This window comes from Microchirus variegatus (genome assembly GCF_963457635.1).
Source record: "Microchirus variegatus genome assembly, chromosome: 4".
Taxonomy (NCBI): domain Eukaryota; kingdom Metazoa; phylum Chordata; class Actinopteri; order Pleuronectiformes; family Soleidae; genus Microchirus; species Microchirus variegatus.
In genome coordinates this window covers 23,797,432-23,823,538 of record NC_139805.1, presented here as the reverse complement: position 1 = coordinate 23,823,538, position 26,107 = coordinate 23,797,432, and the positions used below count along the sequence as shown (strand labels likewise).

The following is a 26,107-nucleotide window of genomic DNA, read 5'->3' as shown; positions in this document are numbered from 1 at the left end:
ATGGAGGGATGGATGGAATACCTGTATAGAAACCCTACCAGTCAAAAGTTTGGACACACCTACTCATTTTAATGTTTTTTCTTTATTTTCACGACTGTTTACATTGTAGATTCTCATTGAAGGCATCAAAACTATGAATCAGCACATATGGAATTATGTAGTGAAGGAGTTCCCAGAGAGCATGTGTTGGCCTTTTAGCCTTCACTCTGCAGTGTGTCCAAACTGTAGAAAATTAAAAAAAATTAAATTTTAGTCTATCAATAAAAGGTAGATGCAAATTAGAGTAGTTAAAACATTTTTAGTCAACAAATGAGGCTGTTTGGGATTCTCGTGACTCCCCACTTCCACTGTACTGGATAATCAGTGTCAGATATAGCAATACTTTCATGGAAACCCTGCAGTGAAGAAAAACTTTGGTAATGCTACAGTTTCTCCTCTCACCATAGCCTCCATTGTCCATCAGCAGTGCAGCCTGAGGTCGGCCCTGTTGTGTTTGTAAGTTTGTTTCTGTATAACAGCTTCCATGCTGTCCACCCACATTCACTGAATGCATCATATTTACTTCTGCTCAGGACTTTGCCAATGTAGGGAACCTCAGCCAAAGAACACCAAACTGGTCTTAAGAGAAGTGGAGCTCACAGTATATGCAATTTTGTAAGAGAATCTCTTTATTCCCTCTTATAATCTTCTTCTGGGTGAAATCAATTTTTAGATTATTATGTTTGGATAGTCCTGCCTGATAAGAATTTTGGAGCAACTTTGTGAAAATAAGCTTGGCAATTTCTCCCCTCAATGCCTCGTTGTTTGTCCTCTTCTCTCTCTTTTTTAAATGGCAGCCTTTGTCAATGACCAAAACCCACGGAAGATTAGTTTCCTGTCTGTTTGGTTCTGCTGTGTTTTAACCGGTCACTCGTGAGCCGAGAGAAAGACCAATCAGTGAACGAGCCACTTTGTTATTTTGGGGAACAAAATGTCTGTAGCGACCGATCTGTGAGAATGGAAGGAACACAAAAAAATCTGTGCACATGGCCGCTGCTTTAATGGGGTGATGAGAGCAAGGGCTGATGCATCGGTGCTCTTGATTCTTGTTTTTTGTTATGTGGGGATTGTAAAAAGCTCAGATAATCTTCTTCATTCCTCTCCACTGACTTTATGACAGGTAACACTGAGCTCCGACATACAGCCTTTCAGCCTCACGTATCATTGAGCATATGCTGCGCTCCAGCCTTGACAATCAATATCACCAACGTCCCGCATATGTCACCTCAGCTGCTCATTGGTAAAAAAAAAAAATCGCTTCATGTGTTGGTTCATCTGCTTTGTGTAACTGGGAGCTTATCGCTGTATTCCTCTGCTCTAATATTTTCATTTCTTCGTTTTATCAAATTATTATGACATCCAGAGCAGGGGCCATTGACTTCCAAGGGAAAATGACTTTCATTGATTTGATCCGCTTCATGAGATGCCAGGTACTAAATGATGCTGTTGAACATCCGAGCGATCCGGCAAGAAGGCTCGTACTTGAGTCTGTGTTATGCAAATAAAAATGAATGTCACTGGCTGCCTGAGCAGAGAAAACCCAATCCAGATGTTATCTGACGTGTGTCATGAATGTGACGTCATTCAGATCTGGTATTGACACCCAGTCTATGTGATCCAATCACGGGCAGATCAAGCTCAAGTACAGGTTTGGATGCTCCTAATCAATCCTCAATGGCCTTGTTTACACTGCAGCACAAATCAGATTTGTTCAGAATCTGATCTTCCTGACCAATTGTTCACATTATATAGTGATCAGATCCTCCGTGGGTCCATATTGACATTGTCTAGTCTTGTTTTCCACGTGGACAACAGAAATCTGCCTGTTTCTGTCCCAAATGGTTATGTAGAGCGTAAAGTTTCTTCAGAATCAGATCAGAATCGCATTCAAACCTCCGTATGTGGCTTTGGAAAAAATCAGACCTCATGTGTTTTTTAGCTGTTCAGATTTCCAAAAAAATCAAGCTTGATACAATCTGGATATGCTTCATTTGGGCTGCAGTGTAAACAAGGCCAATGTGTCCTCAGATCTGATCACAAAACCCACAGTCGGAGACGGGGTTTGCATGAATGCAATCTGTCCTCAGGACACAATTGAGCCCGTTGCTATCTGTCCAGCAATTGTTTAACAGTATTTTTGTTTTATTACTGCACATTTCATGCTACAGCAGCACGAATAGAGCTTGAATTCACTGGAGCTTTCCTTGTCTCTTCTCTCACACACACACTCACTCGAGACACACCCAGGACACATTTTAATGCCATGTATGAACATTCTGTTCGCATGTGATTGACTGACACAGGATGGATGTTATTAGCAGGTCTGAACGTGTGTGTGACTCCACAAATGGAGGCCAAACCCTGGAGCATAATGGGGGTAAAAATAAAGAAAAGAAGCCGTCGACCATTACGCGTCGTCTTTGCCTGCATCATCGAGGTCAAGGAAGCGACATCTCTTTTAATTTGTCTCAGACGTGCACTATTGTTTATTTAACGCTTTGTCTCTAAACAAGTAGAGCTACTGAATGGGCACGCTCTATCCTGGAAACTTACTCTCACCGCACTCCTTCATGTTCTCCTTCTACTGCAACCCCCCCAACCCTGTCCCTCTTTCACTCTACTCCATCGTCATCTGTCTCGCAATTGTTATCGCCGTCTGTACGGAGACCACCACCACCAGCCCTCACTCCCCCGCTTCATGACTTGTAACTTTCAGCTTGGCTGAAAATCTCCCTCAGAACCCTCCATGTAAACACATAACTGCTATGTCTCTCTCTCTGCTCAACTGTCCTCCTCTTCGAAGCTTCCACATCATTCATCCCTCTATCTCTATCTCTGTCTCTCTGCCCTTCAGCTTTCAAAGCTCGTTCTTTAGAACTCGTCCTGTGAAACTCGTCCAGCACTGCCTCAGTCGCCATAACCAAATCCACTTTTGCCACAGGCACAAACTCCTCAAGGGAGGGGGGGGCGGTGATTAAGAAGTGTTTGGTGTCAGGAGGAGGGGAGGTGGTGGTGGTGGGGAACCAAGAGGGCAATAAAATGTCAGGCTTGTGGGTAAAAGCGAGCCAGCCTCACCAGGCCCTTCAAAATAAACCATCTAATCTTTAGTGTCTCACCCGTCGAACCGAGGGCGAGATGCATTAAAACACAAGACTTGATTTGCTGCGAGGCTTGAGCAAGAGCAGACAGCTAAAGGAGAGGAATGTGAGATGAATGTAATGAGGTAGAGGTGGAGGAGGAACTGCGTTTGACATGAGCAAAGACAGATCGCGGGGAGAATAGATGCAGATAGAGACCGAGAGATGGAGGCGTGGGGAGCGAGAGGGAGAATAGTGTTTAGTGTATGGCTGAGCTGGCAGCCCTCATCTCTGATTAACATGCTTCTGAAACACAGTGGCATCAGGCAATCTATGTGTGTGTGTGTGTGTGTGTGTGTGTGTGTGTGCAGATAGTGTGATGTTTCACATCAGCAACAGAATTGCATAGAGACATATTGTGGAGTTACTTTTTTTTTGGCTTGTACTCATCAGAACAATTAGAATACAACTTGTTGATGATGTCACATTAAAAATTCTCCTGAAGCAGTCAAGCTGTCTTCTGTTTTCCAGCGTTGGCTGTGCCCAGGTGAATTTGGTTTTCTTTTCTTTTTCATTGCGTGAAATGCCAGAGCAGCAGCAGCAGCAGCTCATCATTGTTAGACAGTGACTCTGTGTCTCTTTCCAGAACCATTTTTCTCTGGTCTTTATCATTTATTCACTCAATCACGTTGCGTTAGATGTGAATACTGATCGTGCACTGACATTCATCCCATATTTTTTTTTTTGCAATTTTGTGCCGTTGACTGTTGAAAAGGTATTAAGACTTGGTGGTAGGGTTTTTACCTGGGTCTGGTGAAACTTGCAGTTGTAGCCTACACTAAACGGACTGGAGAAATTCAACCCACTACTGTCAGCTACGCCCCCAAAACACAGGAAGTCATTTTTTCTACTAAACTATAAACTTTTTCTGTGAGGGCCACAGTCATAGTCTTGTATTCTGTTTGTTGGTTTTGAGTATGGACCTTTGTTTGCTTATGGCTGTCTGTCAAATCCGATGGTGATGTCCTTTGATGGCTGCACAGTCCAAACCGTGAACCACAGGTCCTGCTGCAGACTGGACATGTGTGTAGTGTTAGTGGCAGTTGTGGCGGTGTTTGCCTCCTTTATTGTCTCCTCGCTGTCTATTTCTTCCTCTACCACATTGGTTCTCAAAGTGCGGCCCTTGGGCCAATGGCAGCCCGCAGAAACATTTCTGGCGGCCCGCAATTAATTACAGTTGACAGTTTGAATCCAGGAGCTACTAAGCTTGTTAAATGTTTATTGGACATTACCGGATACAGACCAATAAGTGTTAACTGTAGAACTGCAATCTGGTCATTAAAATTATTATTATTTCCTTTGGCGGCCCTCAGTCTAATGTTGGGTTCCTAAATTGGCCCTAGGGTATCAAAACTTTGAGAACCCCAGCTCTACCATTATGGTCCCCAGTGACACATAATGTTGAGTTTTCATCATGGTATACGCTTCGGTTTGGTACAGTTTTGTGAGGTTTCGGATTGCTAAAGCCCTGCGTCAGGCTTGAGTTTCAACTGAGAACAGCACCGTTATTTGTTAGGGAGGGTGTAGGCTGTGCCCGATGGTGACGTAGTGTGATGTCGTACAGGTGCGACAACAACTAACGGTGACATTGAACGTGACTCAACAGACAAACACAAAGCTCAACCATGGAGGACGTCCAGCAACTCTTCCCTGCTTGGTTTGTATGAGAATAGACTGCGGGTGTTGTCAGTTTAAACTACTCTAGTACCCCAAGGGAAGGGTGCCAAAGAATGGAACGGTTGTGGTTGGTTATTTTAGTCGTATTCCTAATAGAAATGCAAAAAAAAACATACCGTACTGTACCAAACTGAACCGTTCCACTTGGTGGAATGATGCCAGATGTTTTATATCAGCAGCAGGAAACTCCCTTGTTCTCAGGTCTGATGTGGCACCTCTTTAAACCATAGTGACCATTGTATAGTTGACCATAATATAGCACTCTGTGAGGCAGCCGATGTCAGGGCAGACGTAGTGTCACATGGCTCAGCCGTCAAAGTTCTGGTTTGTGATTATGGGCTCACTCGCACAGGAATTAATCCCAGCTCACACCTGTCGTTTGAGCACATTTGTCAGCTGGAGGCATCTGTCGATTGACACCGCAGTGTGTGTGTGTGAGTGTTTTGTGCCTGTGTGTGTGTGTGAGTGAGTGTGTGTACCACAAGAGATCTGACATTCAAAGCAACTGGGAGATAAAGCAGAGAAGAGAACCCAGAGTCACTGCTGAGCACGAACTCGGATGAGCAGGTGGCTGATAGAAGGTGGAAGGGGAGGGGGGAAGAGGTGAAAGGAGAGAATGAAAAGCGGAAAGATGAGGTGGGAGATGCATGCGTGAGCGTGAGTGAGAGCTTGCATCCACATCTGCAGCTTTTGAGGCTCATGTGTATGCGATTGTCAGCGTGAAATCAAAGGCTGGGAACTTGCAGGTAAGCTCTTCCATCATCACCAGTGCCAGTCAGACTTTTACTGGGAGATGATCTGCCTCCCTGTTGCTGTTAGGTAAAAAAATACAGTTTTTAATTCAAAAATCTGTAAAGAATTTAGAAATAAAAAAGTCCAGACACAGCTGAGGGACATACAGGGTTATTTTGGAGTGGTGTATTGTTTGTGGCTTTTAGCATTTGGATGGGAAAACCTAATTGAAAGAGCTTCACACACTGTTAGGGAAAATAACATGAGCACATTGAGATGTCATTGAGGGGTTGAAGATGTACACAGACCTCGCTTTTCTTCCTCCTCTGTCTGTCCTCTTCCTCTAACGATGGCTCTTTCCGTCACTAAAACAGAATCGCTTAGAGAGACAGTTTCATTCTTCCCTCTAACATGTTGTATTATTCAGCAGTTACCTGTGTGCTGCACATCCCGACCTTGCACATGCTTTGTGCAGCCCATTCGGGTGTGTTTTTAAAAGACCGGACCGCTTCATTCAAGGACCCTGTTCTTATTGCTCACGTCAACCTAATGCTGAGATTTGAAGGAAGAGTCCTGAAATGTGCGCTGACGTGCTTTCCTGTGCGTTTGATAAAAAGGACCAGTAACAGTGTCAGCACAAAAAAAAAATTGCACACACTGAGAAAAATCATCGAGTTTGCCTTCCAGCACCTCTAAAGCTCACTAATTAACACATTATATCTTGTTTGTTTTTATGGAGGTGGGGGGGTGGAGGAGAGGATGTGCAGGACTGTTTCTTGGCTGAGTGCAAGGATTTCCTGCAGTCTGCTTCAGGCCAAGAAGTTCTCCAGCTTATATTTTTCATAAAAGCACAACAAAGTATCATCTACTAGACACGAAATACACTGTATGTGCTAGATATAGCATTTTAATGAGAGTTTTAAAACAGTGCTGGGATCACTAACCCGTTAACGGCGGTTAACGTCGTCAACGTCAGTAAACGTTAATGCACGTTAATAAACTATGGAAATGCATGGTGACGACTGGCCGGAAAAACACTGGAGTCCAGGCACCGATTACCAGTTAGCTCTGTTAGCTCCGTTAGCTCCTTTAGCTCCTTTAGCGCCGTTAGCGCGCCTACAGTCGAACTGGAGCAATCTGTTTATTAAACGAAAAGAGCAGCGCTACAAATAACTAGCGTACCTGTGTACTGCGTATACTGCGTGTACTGTGCCTCGGTTTTTTGAAGTTTAGCGTTACTTTAAGGCAGGGGTCTCAAACTCAAATGACCTGGGGGCCAATGCGCATCTATTGTGGTCAAGAGGGGGCCATCATGATATCACACGTATACTTAATAATACTATTTATGATGCAAAATAAATGTATTAATATCAAAAACAGACATTTATTTAAATTACATAAATAATAGTGTGGACAACTGTAATTAAAATTCGTGCCAGGAGCCGTTTCGGCCACTAGCATTCACAATTATGACCAAATGTCTTATTATTACTGTTATAAAAACATTGCTAGAAAACATATATTATATTCTATCACCTCGCTGGCAGCTGTGCCTCAGCTACACACTATGTTTAAAAGACGGTCGAGGTCATGGGTCATGTTTTCATTATAACATGATATTAAGTGGGGGGCCACATGTTATCGATTGGGGGTCCGCCAGTGTCAAGCGTTAACGTGCTTGTCTGGCCTCTGTTACCAGGCTTTATTGTTTATGTTAAGGTGGTTATTTTGAATAATAAGACTTGTTTTAAGTGTCTACTATTGCAGGCATCATGTCCTTGCCACCCATTGGTTTGTGATCTACTTGATTTAAGTATCCACCTCCATTTTCTATTTCTATCCTTTTACATAGGCACTGACTTTTTAAAGGCGACCCACCATCGCCATAAGCTGTGACAAGAGTGTTCAAGGTCAACTCTGTCCATAGCAACGATGAATGTGAACTAAAAAAAAAAAAAAAGGAATAAAAATGTATTTAGAAATTTAGATTTCATTCAGGTTAAAAAAAAAAAAAAAAAAAGTTCCGCTGAATAATTTATCATTTTTATTCCCTTAGACTTAGCAGGTAATTCCCTGACTATTTTACTTAATACTTTCTTTTACAATAAGCAGACGAAAAGCAAAGTCTATGTTGAAGTGAGCACTTTAAGCTGTGGAGTCTGTTTTCGTTTTGCGGTGACCTGCACTTTCCCCTAAATGTTCTGTTTTTGCCTGGGCCTCATGCCCCCACTGAGCGTCGCTTCTTGCCATTTTGAGTAAATGCTCCTCTCCGCATGGTTCGCAAGCAAAAAGGACAAAACAACTCTGGATGGGAACGTATTGTCCTATTGAGTCACTCCTGTGTATTTATACAAGATAATACGTGTCCTTGGGGAATTTAAGCCAAATAATCACATCAAGAGGGGCTCCTGTCATGCTGCAGAACCTCGAACTGCCATTAACAGCGTTTCTGTATTATTTACAGCCATGCTGGAGATTATCGCCTTCTGTGTTTTCCTTTATTGGCTTTATGGAGCCTCCAGCCAGTGATAGATGGATTTGCTTTTAGTCTCCCGTCAGTCAGAGTGTGTTTTCTTTTCGTTTTTTACTGCAGTGTAGCTGCGTTCCTCCTAAGTGGTTTGAGTGTGATTTATGGCCTCTGTCCCTGATCTTTGCCCTGCTAATGACGGTTGTAAACTAGTGGGAAGCCAAAGGTCAGGCCAGTCTTTGCTGTTGTGATGTGACACGATGCTTCGTGCATGGCTTTATCGATGAGCGGCATCGCATCGATAGAAGCGTTCAGCAGGAGAGGCACGCCGAAGCTTAAGAGATGAAAGAAATGAGTAGAAAGTGACACGGTTGGGGGAGAAAAACGAGGGATAAACGCAGCAGAGGGAAGGGAAGGATTATCTCAGCGCTTGTTCTTGGAGAGGCTCCGTTCTGAAACGCTGTAATTAACCTGCAGACTCGTGGAGACGTCTGTAGACAGAGCTGTAAAATCTTTGTTCTGCTCTTTCCTGATCTGATGTGTCTGCAGCTGGAATGTTGAGGGTCTTTTGAGGTTAATGACGCCGACACAACTCCAGTGAGAGCTGCAGTTGCACTCAAATATATCCATTCATCAACAATAAGCTATTACAGCAATTACATTTCTGCTCTGTCATCCAGCGCCCGTGAGCCAGGCTACCTCTTGCCCATTAATGGGACAGCAGAGTGAAATAGCGGGAGATTATCTTATTTCACTAGCAACCTTTAAATCCACTGAAATTATATATCCATTAGACACGTGCTCCTGTGGAAAAAATGTTGTACTAACTGATGAAACTGGCCGCTCGCTCAGGAAACAGAGACACTGATTCTGATTCTGATCGAGGACAAGTGCCATGGAAATATCCATTTGCACATGCTGCATATAAATCATGGCTGCTTCTCCTGCATGGAGAATTATGTGCAAAAAGGTCACTATTTAATTTTCAGTCACTAGCACTCGCCTTGTTTTTTTCCTCTCTTCTCTCTTTAAATATGTACAATGTTATTAAACCTCCAGGACGTCGCGGTGATGCAAATATCAAGTAAACAGACCCAAGGTCACTCAAATGAGGCAAAGAGGGAGGACATGCTGCATGCATCTTTGGTCAAGTGAAGGGAATTTCTAAATCCTTTTTGCATTGGGTTTGAGAGTGAAGGCTTTAATGCCCAAAGGACATTGTTGTCTTGTTGCAAAGCAGATTTGAAGCAAGCAAAGTTTTGAGTGGAGCGTGGATACAGTACACAAACCGAAAAACAAACACAATCACAACAAAACTAATCTAATGCACTGTAGAAAGTCAGTGTTCTCATTTTTGCTGGAGTTGGAGCACGTCTCAGATGCTCTCTGAAAACCCTGGAGGTCTGATAGGGTAGTTCTGTGGATCAAAGCCACCTCGGTCTATATGAGAAACAGAAAAAAACTTCATGACAGTCAAAGTGTCAGAGTGAGTTTGGTGAATTGTTATTTTATGCAAAATTACGGCACTTTTTTCCAACCAATAACAAAGTTTCCTCCTTCAAATTAGGGCTGCACAGATTATTTGAGTAATTGATTATTAATTGATTACTAAATTACTCAAATATTTTGATCATCGATTTATCGGTAAACAAGGTTTCTAATATTTCAGCTTCAGCTAAATGTGAATATTTTCTGTTAGTTTCTTTGTTCCATATTACAAAGTAATCGGTAAAACGGAATTATTTTGGTTTTTGGACAAAACAAGACATGAGAGAACATGCCATAACTACATGATTTCTCTAAACTGTAGCAGCAGTTCATGTTGAGGAAAGAAACTTAAAATAAAAGATAAAAAATAAATAGTTGGCAATAACTATGGGTTTTGGAGATCTATTGCCAATATTCTTGTCTGGGGAATCATCACAAACTATGCACATGATGGTTCACTGTGTCTATTGATTTACTATGTTTTCAAGACATAAAAAAAAAAGGTAACGCTTTCTTTTACAGTCCCCTAATTACCAGGTATTTACCTGGTAAATTCATGGTAACACCAAAGTGTTACTAGGTAATTACCAATGGTAATAAGAAAGTAAATACAGTGAAACTGTTGCCAAAATACTGGGCATTTACCTGGTAACTATATAGTAAATTATAGCGTGTTATTACTGCTGTTAATAAGAAGGTATGTACAGCTAAACTATGGCAAAACTATGGTAAATGTAAGTGTATTATTGGGTTATAAACTGGTAATAAGCAGGTACCTACAGTCCCCTAATTACTAGCTATTTACCCAAGGGGTAATCTAACAAACCTAACCCTAAAAATGTGTGTAATTACATGGAAACAAGCTTGGCTTTCTTTTACAGTACAGTTTTACTTTACTTACCGAGTACATTACCGTGCATTACCCAGTATTTTGGCAACGGTTTCACTGTATTTACTTATCTTATTACCCTTGGTAATTACCTAGCAACACTTTAGTGTTACCATGAATTTACCAGCTAAATACCAGGTAATTAGGGGACTGTAAAAGAAAGCGTTACCAAAAAAAAAAGTTGATTCATGGGAAATGAGCTTCTGGGACATAAGGTCATGCGCAACAATAGCAGTAAGATTTACAAGCTCAGTGCTAAATGGGAAAATGAGAGCATGTTTCCTACCACTGAGGGTGTAAACCACATTCTTGTTGTTTTTTTTCCTTTGCTTGAGTTTTAAGATGTTGATGATGTAGAACATCCAGTTATGTTATGTTTTTAATTAACTGGTAACTGCTTACTTAAGCCTTGTTTCAACAACCCACACCCCTACCATTCCAAGCCATACTGTGCTGTACCAAACCAAACCGTACCATGATGGAAACACATGATTGTCCTGGCCTGTTCTCTGCTGCTAAAACGCGCTGGAGGCATGAAATAGTTCAAACTGCCCGAGAAAATCTTTGCCCAAACAGACATTTGCAGTCTTGTCTCCATCAATTTGAACGTATCCTGTGTTGCAACGTGTGCAAGTTGAAGTGCAACGGTTCAAGTATTGAACCCTGAGGGACTCCACTACTTTCCCACACACTAAAATACAGAAAAATAAGACTCCTCTATGTAAGTTACAAACCCAGAAGGTCATTCCTGAGACTCTACTCTTGGCCCCTGTGTGACAGGAAATCTGGAAATGCAAAGGTCTAATTGGCTCTCTGCTCTTCTTCTTCTTCTCCTCCTCCACTGGCTGTTTTTTTCAGTGTTTCTCATTGTGTAAATTCTTTGGCTTTACTCTCTGGATATCCACTGTGACTCCCCCTCTCTGACTGACTGAACGCCTCACTTGTCTTTCTCTAACCTCTGTTTCTCTTCATCGCTCCCTGTAGTGCATTATTTTTGTCGTCTCTATCCTGTCTTCTCCTCTCCACATTCTCCCACCTTTTTTTTTCCACAGCTTGCCGTGTTCATTTCCATCTCTGCCTTAAATCATCCCTCGCAGCCTGCTGTCTCTCTCACACACACACATTTCATTCTTTATTCCCTCTCTTCACGTCTTTGCCATGTAAAGCATCCTATGTGATTGCTGAGTGAAGGAGAGCCAGGCGGCATCAAGCTATCGCCTGTCTTTGATTTCACCCACCCCATAAAGTCAGCCTCTCAATCTCACGGACATGACAATTAAGCCACTCTGGGAAATCCATGGGGCTTCTTTAAAGTCCACTTAAAGAAAACAGGAACAGTCCCCTACTGCTTACTTTATATCTTTGCACTGACACATTCCTATAGGCCAAATTCTGAAGGTCATCTAGGCGATGTGGTTCAATAAAGGCAGAGAAACCTAAAGGTCGTCTTTTAACATTAACCCCTCTGCAAAAGTGTTCTAATATTAAAGTTAAATTCTTTATTTTTGAATCGTAGCTTCAAACCCATCAGGTTGTTGCTGGCTCCTTCTCTGTGCTTTTACTGAGCAGTGAAGTGAAATAAATGGTAGCAACACGTCGTCCACCACTGCTACTTGCTGCCACTTCTATTGTGCTGTAAAGAACAAACAGTGTAAAGCTGTTCCGCAGCTGTGGCAGTCTGTAAATGAGGCGAGTGAGAGAAATGAGAATGAGCCTAAACAGAAATATTGTGTGAGTCGGGAATCCGGAACAATTAACCTGAAACGCCGTATGTTAAATAGCTGCAGCGCCCAATGGATTACTATATATTATAAAAATGATAAAACAGCAACACATAGCCGTACAATATGGTTTTAGTGAGATAATATTTATCCCAGCTGCTGCATAGTTGAACAAAGTTTGCAGGGTGACACTAACCAGGATATAACAAGTTATTAAATGGCCACCAGGGGGCAATACCACTGGTTTAAGAAAGAATTCGAATCAAAGCCTCATTGGTCTCAATTGCTTGTTCTAAAACATCCAGTTTCCAAAACTGGAAATCGATCTTATAAGAGGAAGGATGGCTCAATGTGAATGTCCAATGCTGACATCACAGTGCTAACTTTTATGGATATCAGTCCAATACAGTCTTTTTACAAAATTAAATTGACCTGTTTTGCATTTGTTTCTCCTTATAATCTTAAAATATAATTAGCATTACGTTAATGATGCACTCTCTCTCTCTCTACAGCCTGTGCCTAGTAAAGTATTTATGTGATATTAAACATCCAATACCATCCAAAAACCCTTAAATTTAGGGTTTTTGGATCCTTTAGATTCTCTTCCTCTGATATCTGATCCAGTGATTTTGACCAGTATTGGACTGATACCACATTTAATTTCAGCTCCTCCCTATGATACTATGCTATTGCACCAAACAGAACCTGAATAATACTTTGTCGACGACTGCTGCGCGTGTCCCCATTAACGCTGCTCTATTTCATTACCATTTAAAACAGATCTAGGACACGCATAATCTTGTTTTTTTCTCCGAATCACACAGAGAGCGCGAGTATATCAACAAGGCCAGGGCTGAGAGAGAGCAAGACAGAAGCCAAGGTGTAAAGAGATGATGAAAGGGAAAGAGGTAGTGATGAGAGACTGAGAGCCATGGCAACCATAATAAGTGACAAAAGCATTTCAGAGCATAATATTAGTGCTTTCATTTGACGATGAGGTGCTCTATTTTGCATGCAAAGTATCCAAACAGTATCCTGCAGCACAGGGCCACGGTGTCTGTGTCTGTAGAACCAGCATCTAATTCCACCTCACACAGATTCTTCACTTCCCCTCTTCGCCATTAAGACATTCTTCTTCTTCTCCTAAGCCTCTGCTCTTTATCCTGACTTTTTCCCTGCATCAGAACAAAATCCAACATCATTAGGGCCTCGCGAAAGACACGGGACGTCATCGATTTGCCCGTGATTTGTTTGCTAAGTTATCCAAGCCGCCCCATTGCAGTTATCGTTATGAGGTGGCATTAATGATGTCCAGGGAGAAATAGCACCTTCTACGCCCAACTCCCTCCAACTCTTACAGCGGCTAAATAATCTCTTAATGACTTTGTTTAGGAAATTACCTTGCTAAACACCCATAACCAAATTGATCTGGAGCTGCACTGGAAAAGAAACGAAGTCTATAAATCCTCGTGGGGCACGGTGGCAAGTTCAGGAGTCCGAATTCATTATAGCAGTAGTCGGTAGGATTGTAAGTAAGCCCCTCCCACCAAATAAGGCCCATACAGATGCAGGTGTTTTACCCAAGGTAATCTCTCCAACTCTGATGCACTCTGATACTGACACATTTTATAGTGCTTTTATTCTCTTTACATTTTTTAGGTTGCTCTGCAGGGTAGACAGCTGTTACCAATTCTAGATTAGCAACCTTTGACTGGTTTAAGGCCAAATATCCCCAAGGCTGGACACAGAGCCAGAGGAAATATACATGTCTTCATGGCTTCATGCACACTACTCCAGTTTTGTTTTCCACAAACTAATTAACTAACTAATTTAGAGCCCGCCCCAAACACAGAGGTTTAAAAACACTGCTGACTCCGTTCATTCCATTCGGAAAACTCAACAGACTGCATCTACACTCTTAGAAATAAAAGTGCTAAGTAGAACCACATAAGGTTCTTCGGCTTGTCCTCATAGAAGAACCCTGTTGGAACCCTATTTCTAAGAGTGTATACAGTAACAGTAAACAGAGACCTTTGGAAGCGTGAGTACAATCAGTCACATTCACTTCCTGATTGGTTCTCATAAGTCACCACTATGATATGAACTTTAAGTCTCAATTTCACCTCATTGGTGGGCTCGTAATTGAAATCTCCCAATACTCTGTGAAACTAAGCAAACAGCTGCAGAGGCAGAGGAGAGAATCATCTTCCTGTTTACACCAGAATGTGCGCGCTCAGCATTTAAGTATGGGTGCAGATTATTTCTGGGACTGGGAGCTAAAAACAAATGTTTATCTGGGAAACGTTGTTTTTTAAAAAATGAAAACGTTGCATTAATGTCGGCTAATTCTCTCTCTCTCTTATCAGTTTCGTTATATCAAAAGGTCACAGGGTCACGTGGCTTGTACTGTTGCCTCACAGCAGGAAGGTTGTGTTTGAATGTTCTCCCTGTGCATGTGTGTGTGTGGGTTTTCTGTCCAAAAACATGCAGAGGTTAATGAGTGAACGGTTGTTTGTCTCTATATCTTGGCCATTGCGATGGACTGGCGACCTGTCCGGCGTCTTTCTCCGTATGTCGGCTGAAATTGGCACCAGCAGCTCCTGTGACCCTCATGCGGAGGATAAAGTGGTAGACAGAAGGTCACATGTAGCCTACATGTAGCCCTGGCTTTAAGAGTGAACACAGGTTTAGTTGCAGCGGATGATGGAGGGATTGTCGCTGAAATGTGACCAGATATCTGATTAATTTGTTTTTCCCCTCCTCTGTTGTCACTTGCCATCTGTAATAACTTGGCACCCACGTCAGGTTGCTGGGACAGTGCCTGAAATCAAGCTTCAGTCCCTGAAAGTGTTTGTCACAACACTGAAAACAATAGTCCCCGTGGGGCGAAAAGCTGACACAATAATTTGCCTCTGACAGTATGCTTTTTTTTGTTAAATACATGAAGCCCACACGCTGTGTGCCAACCTCAATATGGCATCAACTACCCCTTTTAGTTGTTTCAGAACTGGAGCGCTAAAGCGCCGCAGGGCTCAATATGAACATTAGCATCAACAACATATGGCAAAAATGTTTAGGTTGACTTTCAGTATGTCTCAGTGTGTGATGATAAAAGTATTTACTGCAGGGCAGCTTGTGCCGCACAGCAAGGATTTTGAATGGAGTTGGCTGAAGCCATTTGTCATAATTACAGAGTTGTTTCTGCACACCCACACACACACACACACACACATTTGGCCAGTTATTCTCCTTAGGACATTGAACTCCATTCATATGCCTAAAAATGCATAAGCACAATTCAAATCTTAGCCCTAAACTTAACCAGTTCTTCAGAAATGAGATTCTGCCTCATTAGGATTAGTTTTGGTCTCCATGAGGACGACCGGTCCTGACAAGGTCAGTGTTTATGCTAGAAAAAGGTCCTGAAGAGGAAGCAAATTCAAACACACAAGACACACACACTGACTCTAGTGTATCTACTTATTCTGCTGTCCCATGAAATTCTATAGCCCTGGGTGTCTAATTATACTAATCGAATGCATACCGCCTGACATTTATTCATACATTATTAATAGCAGAAACAATAGAATCTCTGATTGGATATTCCGACTTCCTGACTTCTCATCTCCCCCTCTCTTTTCACCGTTTTCCCACTTATCGCTCACTCCATCTCGCCGCCATATCGCGCTGACCCCGTGACCTCCTTTCTTCTCTCTGTGTGACTCTTTCCCCTTCACCTCCTGTAATTTTGCTTGTGGGTGTTGAGTAATTAGCATGCCTCCCACTTTTTATTCTGATGCCGGAGCACGGAATTTGAGAAATGTCCCTATAAAGATTAAACATCCCGATAAGGTTATGTCAGGGACTCCAGTAAGGAGATGGGCTGCACAATGGCTGTTTGTGTCCTGCGGAGGAGAGAGAGCGCATATGTGAGAACGAGACAATGAATGTGTGAAGAAAAAGGCCTTCTTCATTGGCCTCTTTTATTCCATTTTTATATCTTTTGTTTTCCTTTTTTTGCACTAAATTCAGCACATTTTCTCTTATATAATATCATAGTCTATAGCTATTTAATTAATAGAAAGTTGTTTGTCATTTCTACAGTTACGCTGGCTAATGTTGCGTTTACACTGGACTAAGTCAGCTGGGCCCGTGCGGCAAGAAATTGAGATTCTCCGGATGACGTCATGTAGAAAATGGAAAGAATTCAGTGTGTGGGCACCCGGCGCTCTATGACACAAGTTTGTATATGTACTGGGGCAAATACAAATAGGAGAGAGCAAGGCAAATGGTCGGCAAAGAACTCGATGATGCCAACGGTTCAGGCTCTGGCTTGAGCCGACCGGCTGATGAGGCGTTTGGTGTGAATGCAGCATTAGTTACTCTGATTTACTGGTGCTGCTGTTATACTAGCCTATAATTTTTGCCTTAAAACATGTGGTTGTATCTTTGATACAGGCTCAGAGAAGACTGTAGACTGTTAGCAAGATATCAAAGGCTATAGATGAGGTCATTTTGAACGGTTCGATTGTTGTACGGGCCCACGGTTGGTGTAGTGGTTAGCACGCTTGCCTTTGTAGCAAGAAAACCCGGGTTCCTGGGTTCGAGCCCCGGTTGGAACATCTTCGGAACAAGGGCCTTTCTGCAAGGAGTTTGCATGTTTTCCCCATGTGTGCAAAAGAACATGCAATGTGGGGGTTAGTTTAATTGATCACTCTAGATTGACCGTATGTGTGAGTGAATGGTTATTTGTCTGGCCCTGCAATGGACTGGCGAGCTATCCAAGGTGTACATCGCCGATCGCCCTATCTCAGCTGAGATGGGCACAGCACACACACCCACGACCCTCCAGTGGAGGATAAAGCGGTAGATAATGGATGGATGGATGAACTGAAGATGACATAAGGCTCTCACATCTGGCTTATTTTGCTGTCGGTGAAAGGTCTGCTGTCCTTCTCCAGGTCAAATAACTCTGCAGTTGTCTCAGTTGTTTATTGGCGCAAATCACCAGACCTAAACACGACGGTCATAAATATGTTGATTTCGTCCTTTTTTCCGACATTGCAAACCGACCTGCCACCTGCTTGGTGTTGTTAAACCAGAAACAGGGAGGCTTCTGGGCTTACATACATGACTTAGCCATACCATAGCTGCTATTGGTATGCTTTAGGGCTGAATCGAATGCTTTTATTTAACGTCCCAACACTGGGATGAGATGTGACTAATATATAATATATTAGCTTGTAGCTGACGCTTAATTGTCTATTTAGTAGCAGGTTTAAAGGTCCAGTGTGTGATAATTAGTGACATCTACTAATGAGACAACAGCAAGAAACCTTCTGCTTCAAAATGTGAAATACAGGCTCAGGCTGGTTAGTCTGTTTTGGCTTCCTCTGAAACATGATAGTGCAGGATGTCGGCTTCCATGAAGTAAAGCCCTTGTCTAAAGTACGTATAAAAGGCTACAGAACCAAACTATTTTGATTTGAAAGTTATTAGACATATAGTTATGGGTAATTTATTCCATTTCTGGCTATAAATCCTGACTCAAATGTCACAGACTGCAGTTTTATATCCAGAAAGAACAGATTGGACACCGTACATTAAGCAAGGTGTTTGTTGTTGCATAGTTTTCTGCCTTGTGCATGCGTGACCACAGTAAAATGCTGTTCGGTGTTTTGCATACAGACATCCAACCTTCAGCATTCAAATGATTAGATGTTGCAGTTGTGCCCCGGCTGAAAGAAGGGTTTTGTTTTTGTGGCGATGGGGATTTTCAATGCAAATGATTCACTGTTGCATCCAGCATTAAGATATGAACAAGTCGAGTTAAGAGTAAGTTACAATGTGTTTGTCAAAGTTCCAGGAAAACAGGACGGAAACAGGAGGGGAGACTCATGAAATTAGACCTTTGAGGTAATAACAGCTTGAATAGAAGTCCAGTTTGGATGGATATGGATTTTGACCACTCATGCTCCGGCAGCAATATTGGAGAGAAACGCAGAGGTAATGACCTGCTTTTATGTCGTCTGAGGTTTTGATTCCTGTGAGACGAAAAAGCTGTGGGAGTCATATTCTCGATGGATAGCGTAGAGTAACTTAATTTGGGTATGATTTGTATTTCCACATCCGAGACCTGCATGTATGCCTCAATGCAGCGCGATGAAAAATACCGAGCGTTTAACGCCGCTGTCAGAGGAGTGATTTGCGTCGACGGCGAGCATTTAATTTAAGTAAACCACCACTTTGCTCCCTCTGTCGTTCTCTTTCATGCGTAATGCTTGATGTCTGAACCTCTATGGGGCCTTTCACTCCAACACAGATTCTCTATTCATGTACAGGCCATGTCGTGGTCCTCTGTCTTGTCATCAACCCTTTCTTCTTGTGACACTCTATATGTGTCATAGGTGGACCCATGTTTGATGTGGTACTGTGACTGGACACTCAGGAAATGACTTAATCGCTCAGTCTAAGCAGCTCCTTATCTTGGCTCAGATCGCGGAGAAGAAGAGACAGAAATGCTGTGGGAATGTAAAGATGCATAGATCGATTACAAAAAAAACAAAAAAACCCAGCCACTTAGCTTTTTGTCAGACAGTGATTAAGTGAGTGAACGTCTCTCTGTCTATGTACAATTACTGGCCACTTCACAAGTGAACCTAATAAAGTGGCTGGATTGGCACCCGGTGTGGTCTTCTGCTGCTGCTGCTGCTGCTGCGGCCCATCTGCTTCAAGGTTTGACACGTTGTGCGTTTAGAGGTGGTCCTCTTGAACGGTGGTTATTATTAGTGACATCCACAAGGCGAGAACTGCCTCTCACCGTAACCGTTCTCTGTAAACTCCAGACTCGGTTGTGTGCGAAAACCCCCCAGTAGATCGTCGGTTCATGTCTGGCACCAATGGCAATGGCAAATTCAAAGTCGCCTCTCTTACTCATTCAGTAGTCAATGTCTACATGGACATACAATGACTTGTTACCATGCGATTGGCTGAAACCAACATTAACCACAACAAGCCACCAAACAGAGCGTTCTTGTGTGTGTAACGGGGTTAAGTAGTGTGATTCCACTTACCATATAAGAAAAATCAGAGGTGGAAAATTACTAAATACATTTACTCAAGTTACTGTATTGAATACTTTTTTTTGTGTATTTTGTATTTTTTAAGTACAATTTAAAATCAGGATTTTGTATTTTACTTGAGTACGTATTGACTCAAGTATTGTACTTAGTTACTTTATAAATCCTATTCGTTACTGAGTAACTGACCCCTTGTCATATTTCTACTACCCTCACACCCCACGCAAAGTAACTAAGTAACATTTCATATTAACTACTTTTTACTTCTACTTGAGTACATTTTCAGATGACTACTTTTACTTCTACTTGAGTATTATTTCATCAAAGTATTGGTACTTTTAGTTGAGTACAATATTTTAGTACTTTTTCCACCTCTGAGAAAAACTCATCTCACAACACGGAAACTTGTTTGTCCTATGGCAATTAAATGCAGCACCCCTGTAGATTAGGGTCGTGCAACCTGTGGGGTAACAGCAGTTGGACCTAGCTGTTTCCCTGGTAGGTGCATGAGCTATGAGCTCCGCCATTGTTTTATATTAATTACTTTTATTTTAATACTAAGTGGGGGTTTAAGTTGTAAATTGTTTAAGCATAAAGCTCCCGAACGTTCAGGAGCTTTATGTCAACGTTCATAAAAGGTTGACGGTGTTTTCTCTTATTCTTGTTTACAAAATGGCTAGTGCTACATATTGTTAGCTAACATGCACTTTCCTTTCATTGAACATTTTTCAGGCATGTATGTGTGTGTGTGTGTGAGAGGAACCGGGACTGACTGTACAATTAATGTCTCTACCAGGTACGCTTTGTGCACATATTGCCTCAAATAAACGGCCAGACTGCCAACCTGAAGGTCTGCTTCGTCTGTTAAACTACACAAAGCCGCTACATATGTTTATATGCTGTGTGTCGCACTCCTCTGCCTTAACAACCGCTTTCTCTTTTTCTGTCTTTTTTATCCCCACAGACTACAGTTCTGTTACCATGGCAACCGCGGCCGCTCCCTCCCTCTTCTTGCTGTGTTGGCTCCTCCGAACGGCCAGCTCGGCGTTCCCAGAGGAACAGGTTCCCCTCAGCTTCATCCCCACTGAAGGTATTGACCCTGCAGAGTTTCTCACCTTCTCGCTGCCGACTCTTATGTGTGCCCTAATATGTCGGGCCTGCGGAGGAGGCTTTAGGTCACGGTGTGGGCTGTTGAGGTCAGACACCATCTCACACAAAGGGTGTCGAGGCCAGGTCATGCTCAGGAATGAGAGCTCATTGAAGGAAAGGGGTTGTCACATCTATGACTTTCCCACACACGTGAACACATATAGCTACACACACACACACGCAGATACCGAGACCCTCAAGAGACAGAGCTCTTTACACACCCAGACTTTGAGTCTCCATATCAGCTTGGCAGTCTCCAGTTTGGGCCCAGCCCTTGATTAATTGCAGCTCAATACAATTGATTGATGGCTTACCAGATGAGTCCAGACCCCTCTCCTCATATCAATACTGCTCACGGTGGAAAGGAGTGAAGTGAAGAAGTGAAGTTGTCAGGTCTACTGAGTGATACGCTGGAGCGACTCAGCGGGCGCAGTTTAAACCATGGTAAAAAAGAAGCCCCTTTCACGCTAAAATCGCACAAAAACCCTCGTATATTTCACTTCAGCGTCTTCTTGATCCTATTGACGATATGATAAATATTGAGCATTTCTCCAAGATGTACAAAAGTAAGGTTTGCCAACAGGAAGGAAAATGAATGTGTGCTGCCGTTTTGCACAGGAAATGACAACCTATTCTCATCCCGAATGCATCATATTATACCGCTGTCACATCCTGACAGAGGCGCGAGGAAAGAGAGGCACTCGGCTTTCAATCGACTCCCCTTGTCAACCTACTGGTGGTGGATTTAGACGGTAACATTAAAGTTAGAGTATAAGGTTAAGGACAAGGACTGAGATTAGAGCTAGTATAAATATCTTGGTTAGGCTTAGTAAACTTAGACTTTCATTTTATTAATATCATGGCCAATAATAAATCAGTTTCCATGTCACTGACTGCTTTGTACTTGCTTGATGCTCACAGGGACATTAAAGTGCGGATGAACGCTATATGACGCTCTCAGAATGAAAATGGGCTGGACTCATGCTAATGCTGATCGGACTCAAAGTAAAAACAAAATCCTGCGTGCATTGTAGAGTCATTTTGCCCCCAGAGTGAATACCAAGTAAAAACCTTCCTACTGGTAAAAAAAATATGTTGTTTTTCTGAACAGCAGGGAAGGGTATTTAAGTACAAGTGCATGCTCATCTTGGACAGACAGTGGGAGACAAACAGAGGGAAAGTGTGGAGGAGGACGTTTCATTTAAGAATCACAGTGGATCCTGGGAAGGCGTGATGTTATAGAAAGTGATTGCATGATAGGAATAAAGCAGACAAAACATAGAGGTGACCGGGAGGAGGAAACGGACAGAATGTGACTATAGTGTGGGATAAAACAATAATGATGCAAGGACAGAGAGAGGATGTGAGGATATTAGATAAAAATACTGTCTCATTCACCTCAGTCAAGGTCAAAGACAAATAGGTTTTTCTAGCGGTGACTCATCTGATTTATGTGTAACTGTTACTATGTCACACCTGTGATGTATATTTTTAATCTCGATCTTATCTCCGTGTCTGTTACATTAGAACACATATTGCTGTGTTTATGAACACATCACCACACGTAAATAAACAATTCATCAGTCAGCAAAAAAAACCTGTGAAACGCAACAGTGACATGTGCAAGCGCGCCACAGACACAGCTTTCAGTCTTCAGGAGCGTATTTGTTTGTGCCGTGCCTCTGTGTCTCGGTGTCTGTTTAAAGTATCACATGTGCTGCTCCTCTTCAGGCCTTCGAGCTCCGTCTCCACATCAGCCTGTTACTGCTGCCAAACTGTCAAAACAAACAAACACAAAAAAACACTTTTGTTTTTGGGGGGGTTGCATTTCCCAAAGACGGGTGTCAGTTTAGGATCAGTCACCGCGTGTGTGTCTCTGTGTCTCGTTCTCCGACAGTGGTGAGAAGATACCCGGTGTTCCTGGGCCGACCTCACCGAACGTGGCTGAGACAAGAGCCTCTGCACATCCAGAGGATCCTGCAAGTCAATCGAACGCTCTACATCGGAGCCAGGTACAACACACACACTGGCAAACATTTCCCCCCAGTTCCTTTGTGATGACATGTTAGTATACAAGCTTTGAGATATCTGGAACCATATGTGATATGGTTTTAATTGGTTGCACCATGCAAGAACACAACCACGGATGACATCAAATAACATTTCTGGTTTTAAATCTCAGCAACATCAGCCTCACTTATCAGACATAATGTCACATCTTTATTCCTATACAGCTAATGGTATGCTACGTCATTATTATATTTATGAAGACTTTGTCTGGTTGACCATACATTTAGTCCATTGTGTTTATTGGTAGAAATTGAATATACTGTGTGTATGTATACAGTATATTATATACAGTATTAGAATAAGCTTGTTTCGGGGACTGCTGGTTGAATACTGTTCAATAGGGGTGGGTCAAAATATTTATTTGTTGTTATATCGTTGTCCCTCCTCGTCCCATACAATAATCGATATTTTACTTAAAGGTGCATTATGTAATACATTTAAAGCAACTGACCATAAAATCCTCCTAATATGTCACATCACAGAGACTCAGGAATAATGTTCATATAACAAACTGAACTCACCAACAACAACAGTACAGCCAAAATATTCACATTAAAAAAATATATTTTGCAGACTGCAAATCATGTTTATGTTTTGAAATCATGTTTTGGCATGTGGCGCCACCTACCGCCGTCTACCAATCATTGCAGTCAGTAGAGTCTCAGCTGCCGAGCAACCACAGGTTGCCAGTTACGTCAGAAAACGAAACCTAGAAGACCTCGGTATTTTGAATTTGAATGTAGTAAGCGTTTTTGGCCACATTCTTACATATGGCACCTTTAAGACTTTGTCTGGTTGACCACAAATTTAGTTCTATAAGTCCATTGTGTTTATTGGTAGAAATTGAATATACTGTGTGTATATATGACGTACAGTATAATCACTTTAAAAGGTTTCTGTTGCCCTAGAATAAGCTTGTTTTAGGTACTGGAGGCAAGAATAATGGTCAAAAGAAGTCAGCCATCTTGCACTGTTGGTTGAATACTACTATGTTCAATAGGGGTGGGCCAAAATATTGATTTGGTGATATGTCGTTGTCCCTCCTCGTCCAGTACAATAATCAATATTTTACTTAACAAATTAAGACACGGCCACACGGTTGGTGTAGTGATTAGCGCTCTTGCCCTTGCAACAAGAACCCCAGTTGGAACAAGAGCCCTTCTGCATAGAGTTTGCATGTTCTGTCCATGTGTGCATGGGTTTTCTCCGGGTTCTCCAGCTTCCTCCCACATGCAATATGGGGTAAATTGGTCTCTCTAAATCGAATGTTGGTTTGAATGTGAGCGTGAATGGTTGTTTGTCTTTATGTGTGGCCCTGCGATGGACTGGCGAACTGTCCAGGGTGTGACCCCTCCTATCACCCTATGTCAGCTGAGACTGGAACAGCACCTCCAGCACCTATGAATGGAGGGTTAGGGTTGGGGTTAGTTAGGGAGATAATGGTGGAGAAAGATGCCCCATCCACGTACAATACATAGACATTATGCACTTCTCTTTGTTGTGAATAAAATAGAACTCGTGCACTTTTAACTGTTTTCTTCAGTTAGACAGATATTTTGATGTGTCGCTATAAGATTGTTGTGCCATATGGTGATTATCAAAAATATGGACCATGTATCATGTATCGTATTGTGTGGTATCCTTTGTTTCCCACCCGACTGTTCCACATTACAGCATGCTAAGTAGAACTAAGTAGAAAGTAATATCAGTCAAGTACAATGTCCATCTGCACATAACTCATGCACACTTAACACTTAAACGTCAGCTTTGGTTATTTTTAAGCTGTAAATTTGTTGAGAAGCAGTCACATGTTACAGATGCTGCATCTGCTGAGGATACTTGGCCTGACCAAAGTGTGTGTTTTGGTTTTGGTCTCCATGTGTTTGTGAGGGTGCTGAATTTGCCGATCATGCACAGACAGTAGCCGTGTGGAGGTCAGGAGTTCCTGACAAGAGTTCAGCCTGCTCAGCTGCACCAGCTTTCACACTGTAAAAAGAAAAAGCTACATGTGCTGCTCCCCGGAGCCAGTCAGGAGCCAGCCTGAGCTAACAGAAAACATGCACCTCAAGATTTACTGCCCGTGTTGTCAAAAAATTAATTTGGCTCGAAACATGCTTTAAAAAACCCAGAGAGACACAGTCAACTTTCACATATGGTGCTGGTTATTTGCTGTAGTGGCAGTCTGAAAGAAGATTGAAGTGGTTTCCAATAAGAGACGCCACTGTGGTCCAGGAAATGACCCAGTGCCTGGCCTCCAGCTGGTCTATGCTCAACTGGTGAGAGCTGGTAGTAAATATATCAAACTATGTAACATGGTTCCAGCCATTATGTCTGTGCAGAGAGGCTCACACATGCTTTATAATAAAACTGCACACAGACAACTATACAGCTACTGTCGTCTGTGGCTCTGCTCTAAAATACGGCCCGAGCTGTGACGCACTTTAAAAATAACGTTGATTTCAATTTACAGCCGCAGAAAATCAACACTGAATAGCCAAGGTAAACCGATATGAACGTCTCAGCCAACAGGATGATAATGAAATGCGAGACTTGCAGGCAAAGAGGGGAGAGGTGTCGATGGCAGCGAGAGAGATACAGAGAGTGAGAGTTCCAAGTGTGTATTTATATATTTTTTTTAAGTGGCTAACACTGTTTGCAGCTTCCCGAGAGAAAACGATCCATCTTGAATTGCAAAAAAAAAAAAGATCTGTGTGCAAATGCAGCCAGTGACAGCCCAGCGGGAAGGCAGGAGTTTTTTTTTTTTTCAAGGTGTAATGTATAAATAAGTACCTGTGGTGGCAGGTAAGACTGCCAAAAGCTCCTGCACAGCGCACGGCCTGATAAGACGCCTCACTCATCACGAAATCCTGTCACCATTAGCATCGCTGCTCCTCTCACTGCGAGCAGCACTAAATCTCTGACCAAGCACCTGCTGAGAGCAGCTCCTCTTCCTGTCCGCGCTAAATGAAAGCAAACTATGTATTTGGCTGGTGGCAGGTGGAGTAAAGCGCCTCGCTGTTTTCAACAAGACGAGCAGCTGTGGATTCTCTGGTCTTCTAATCTACACAAATATAACCCAGTTTTGGTTTGGAGTGTTTACCTTGAGATGACCATGTAGCAATGCAGCTCGCTCTTGATTTGTTCCAGTTCTGATGAGGCAAAAGTGATTTTTTGCAATCTGTGTCCAACCATCTGTGTGTCACAGGCGATTGCTCTATGACAGCATGGGAGGGCTCTGCTTCCTCAAAAATGGCCAAATATGTTATTTTTGTATTTCCATTTATTGGAGGAACTGTCTCAAAGGCGTAGCCACTTTTTTTTTAGTCCCATGTGGATTTAGCGAGTGAAGCTCAGAAACAAAAACAGCATCCAGCTGTGTTTTTATTTATAGCCCGTTTCCATTTGTACATATTATACACTGTAAATGAAAACAATATTATATCATTTCCTTGTTTCAGTTTTACATAACTATTGCATTTCCTTGTTCCTGTTGTTGATTTATTTCCTTCATTTTCATATTTTTGTTTGGTCGGACGGGCGAGGTGGGGGGTATGAAATTAGATTCACGCAACACTTTTCACGAAGCTAGCGACACTTTTTAAGAAGCAAGTTAAGTCAAAATATACAAATTGCACACACACAGAGCAGAGAGCACAATT

The 26,107-nt window shown here is 42.3% G+C and overlaps 1 protein-coding gene across 1 annotated transcript in view; it reads left to right on the top strand.

The window, feature by feature from the left end:
• sema6bb (sema domain, transmembrane domain (TM), and cytoplasmic domain, (semaphorin) 6Bb) overlaps positions 1-26,107 on the top strand; it is a gene marked incomplete at its 3' end in the record, with an annotated part of 254,546 nt that overhangs the window by 78,331 nt on the left and 150,108 nt on the right. Inside the window, exons 2-3 of the mRNA XM_083888120.1 lie at positions 20,194-20,319; positions 22,276-22,390. Of these exons, the coding sequence (XP_083744246.1) occupies positions 20,211-20,319; positions 22,276-22,390 (224 nt within the window). The 5' untranslated portion in view covers positions 20,194-20,210. The remainder of the gene's footprint in view (positions 1-20,193; positions 20,320-22,275; positions 22,391-26,107) is intronic.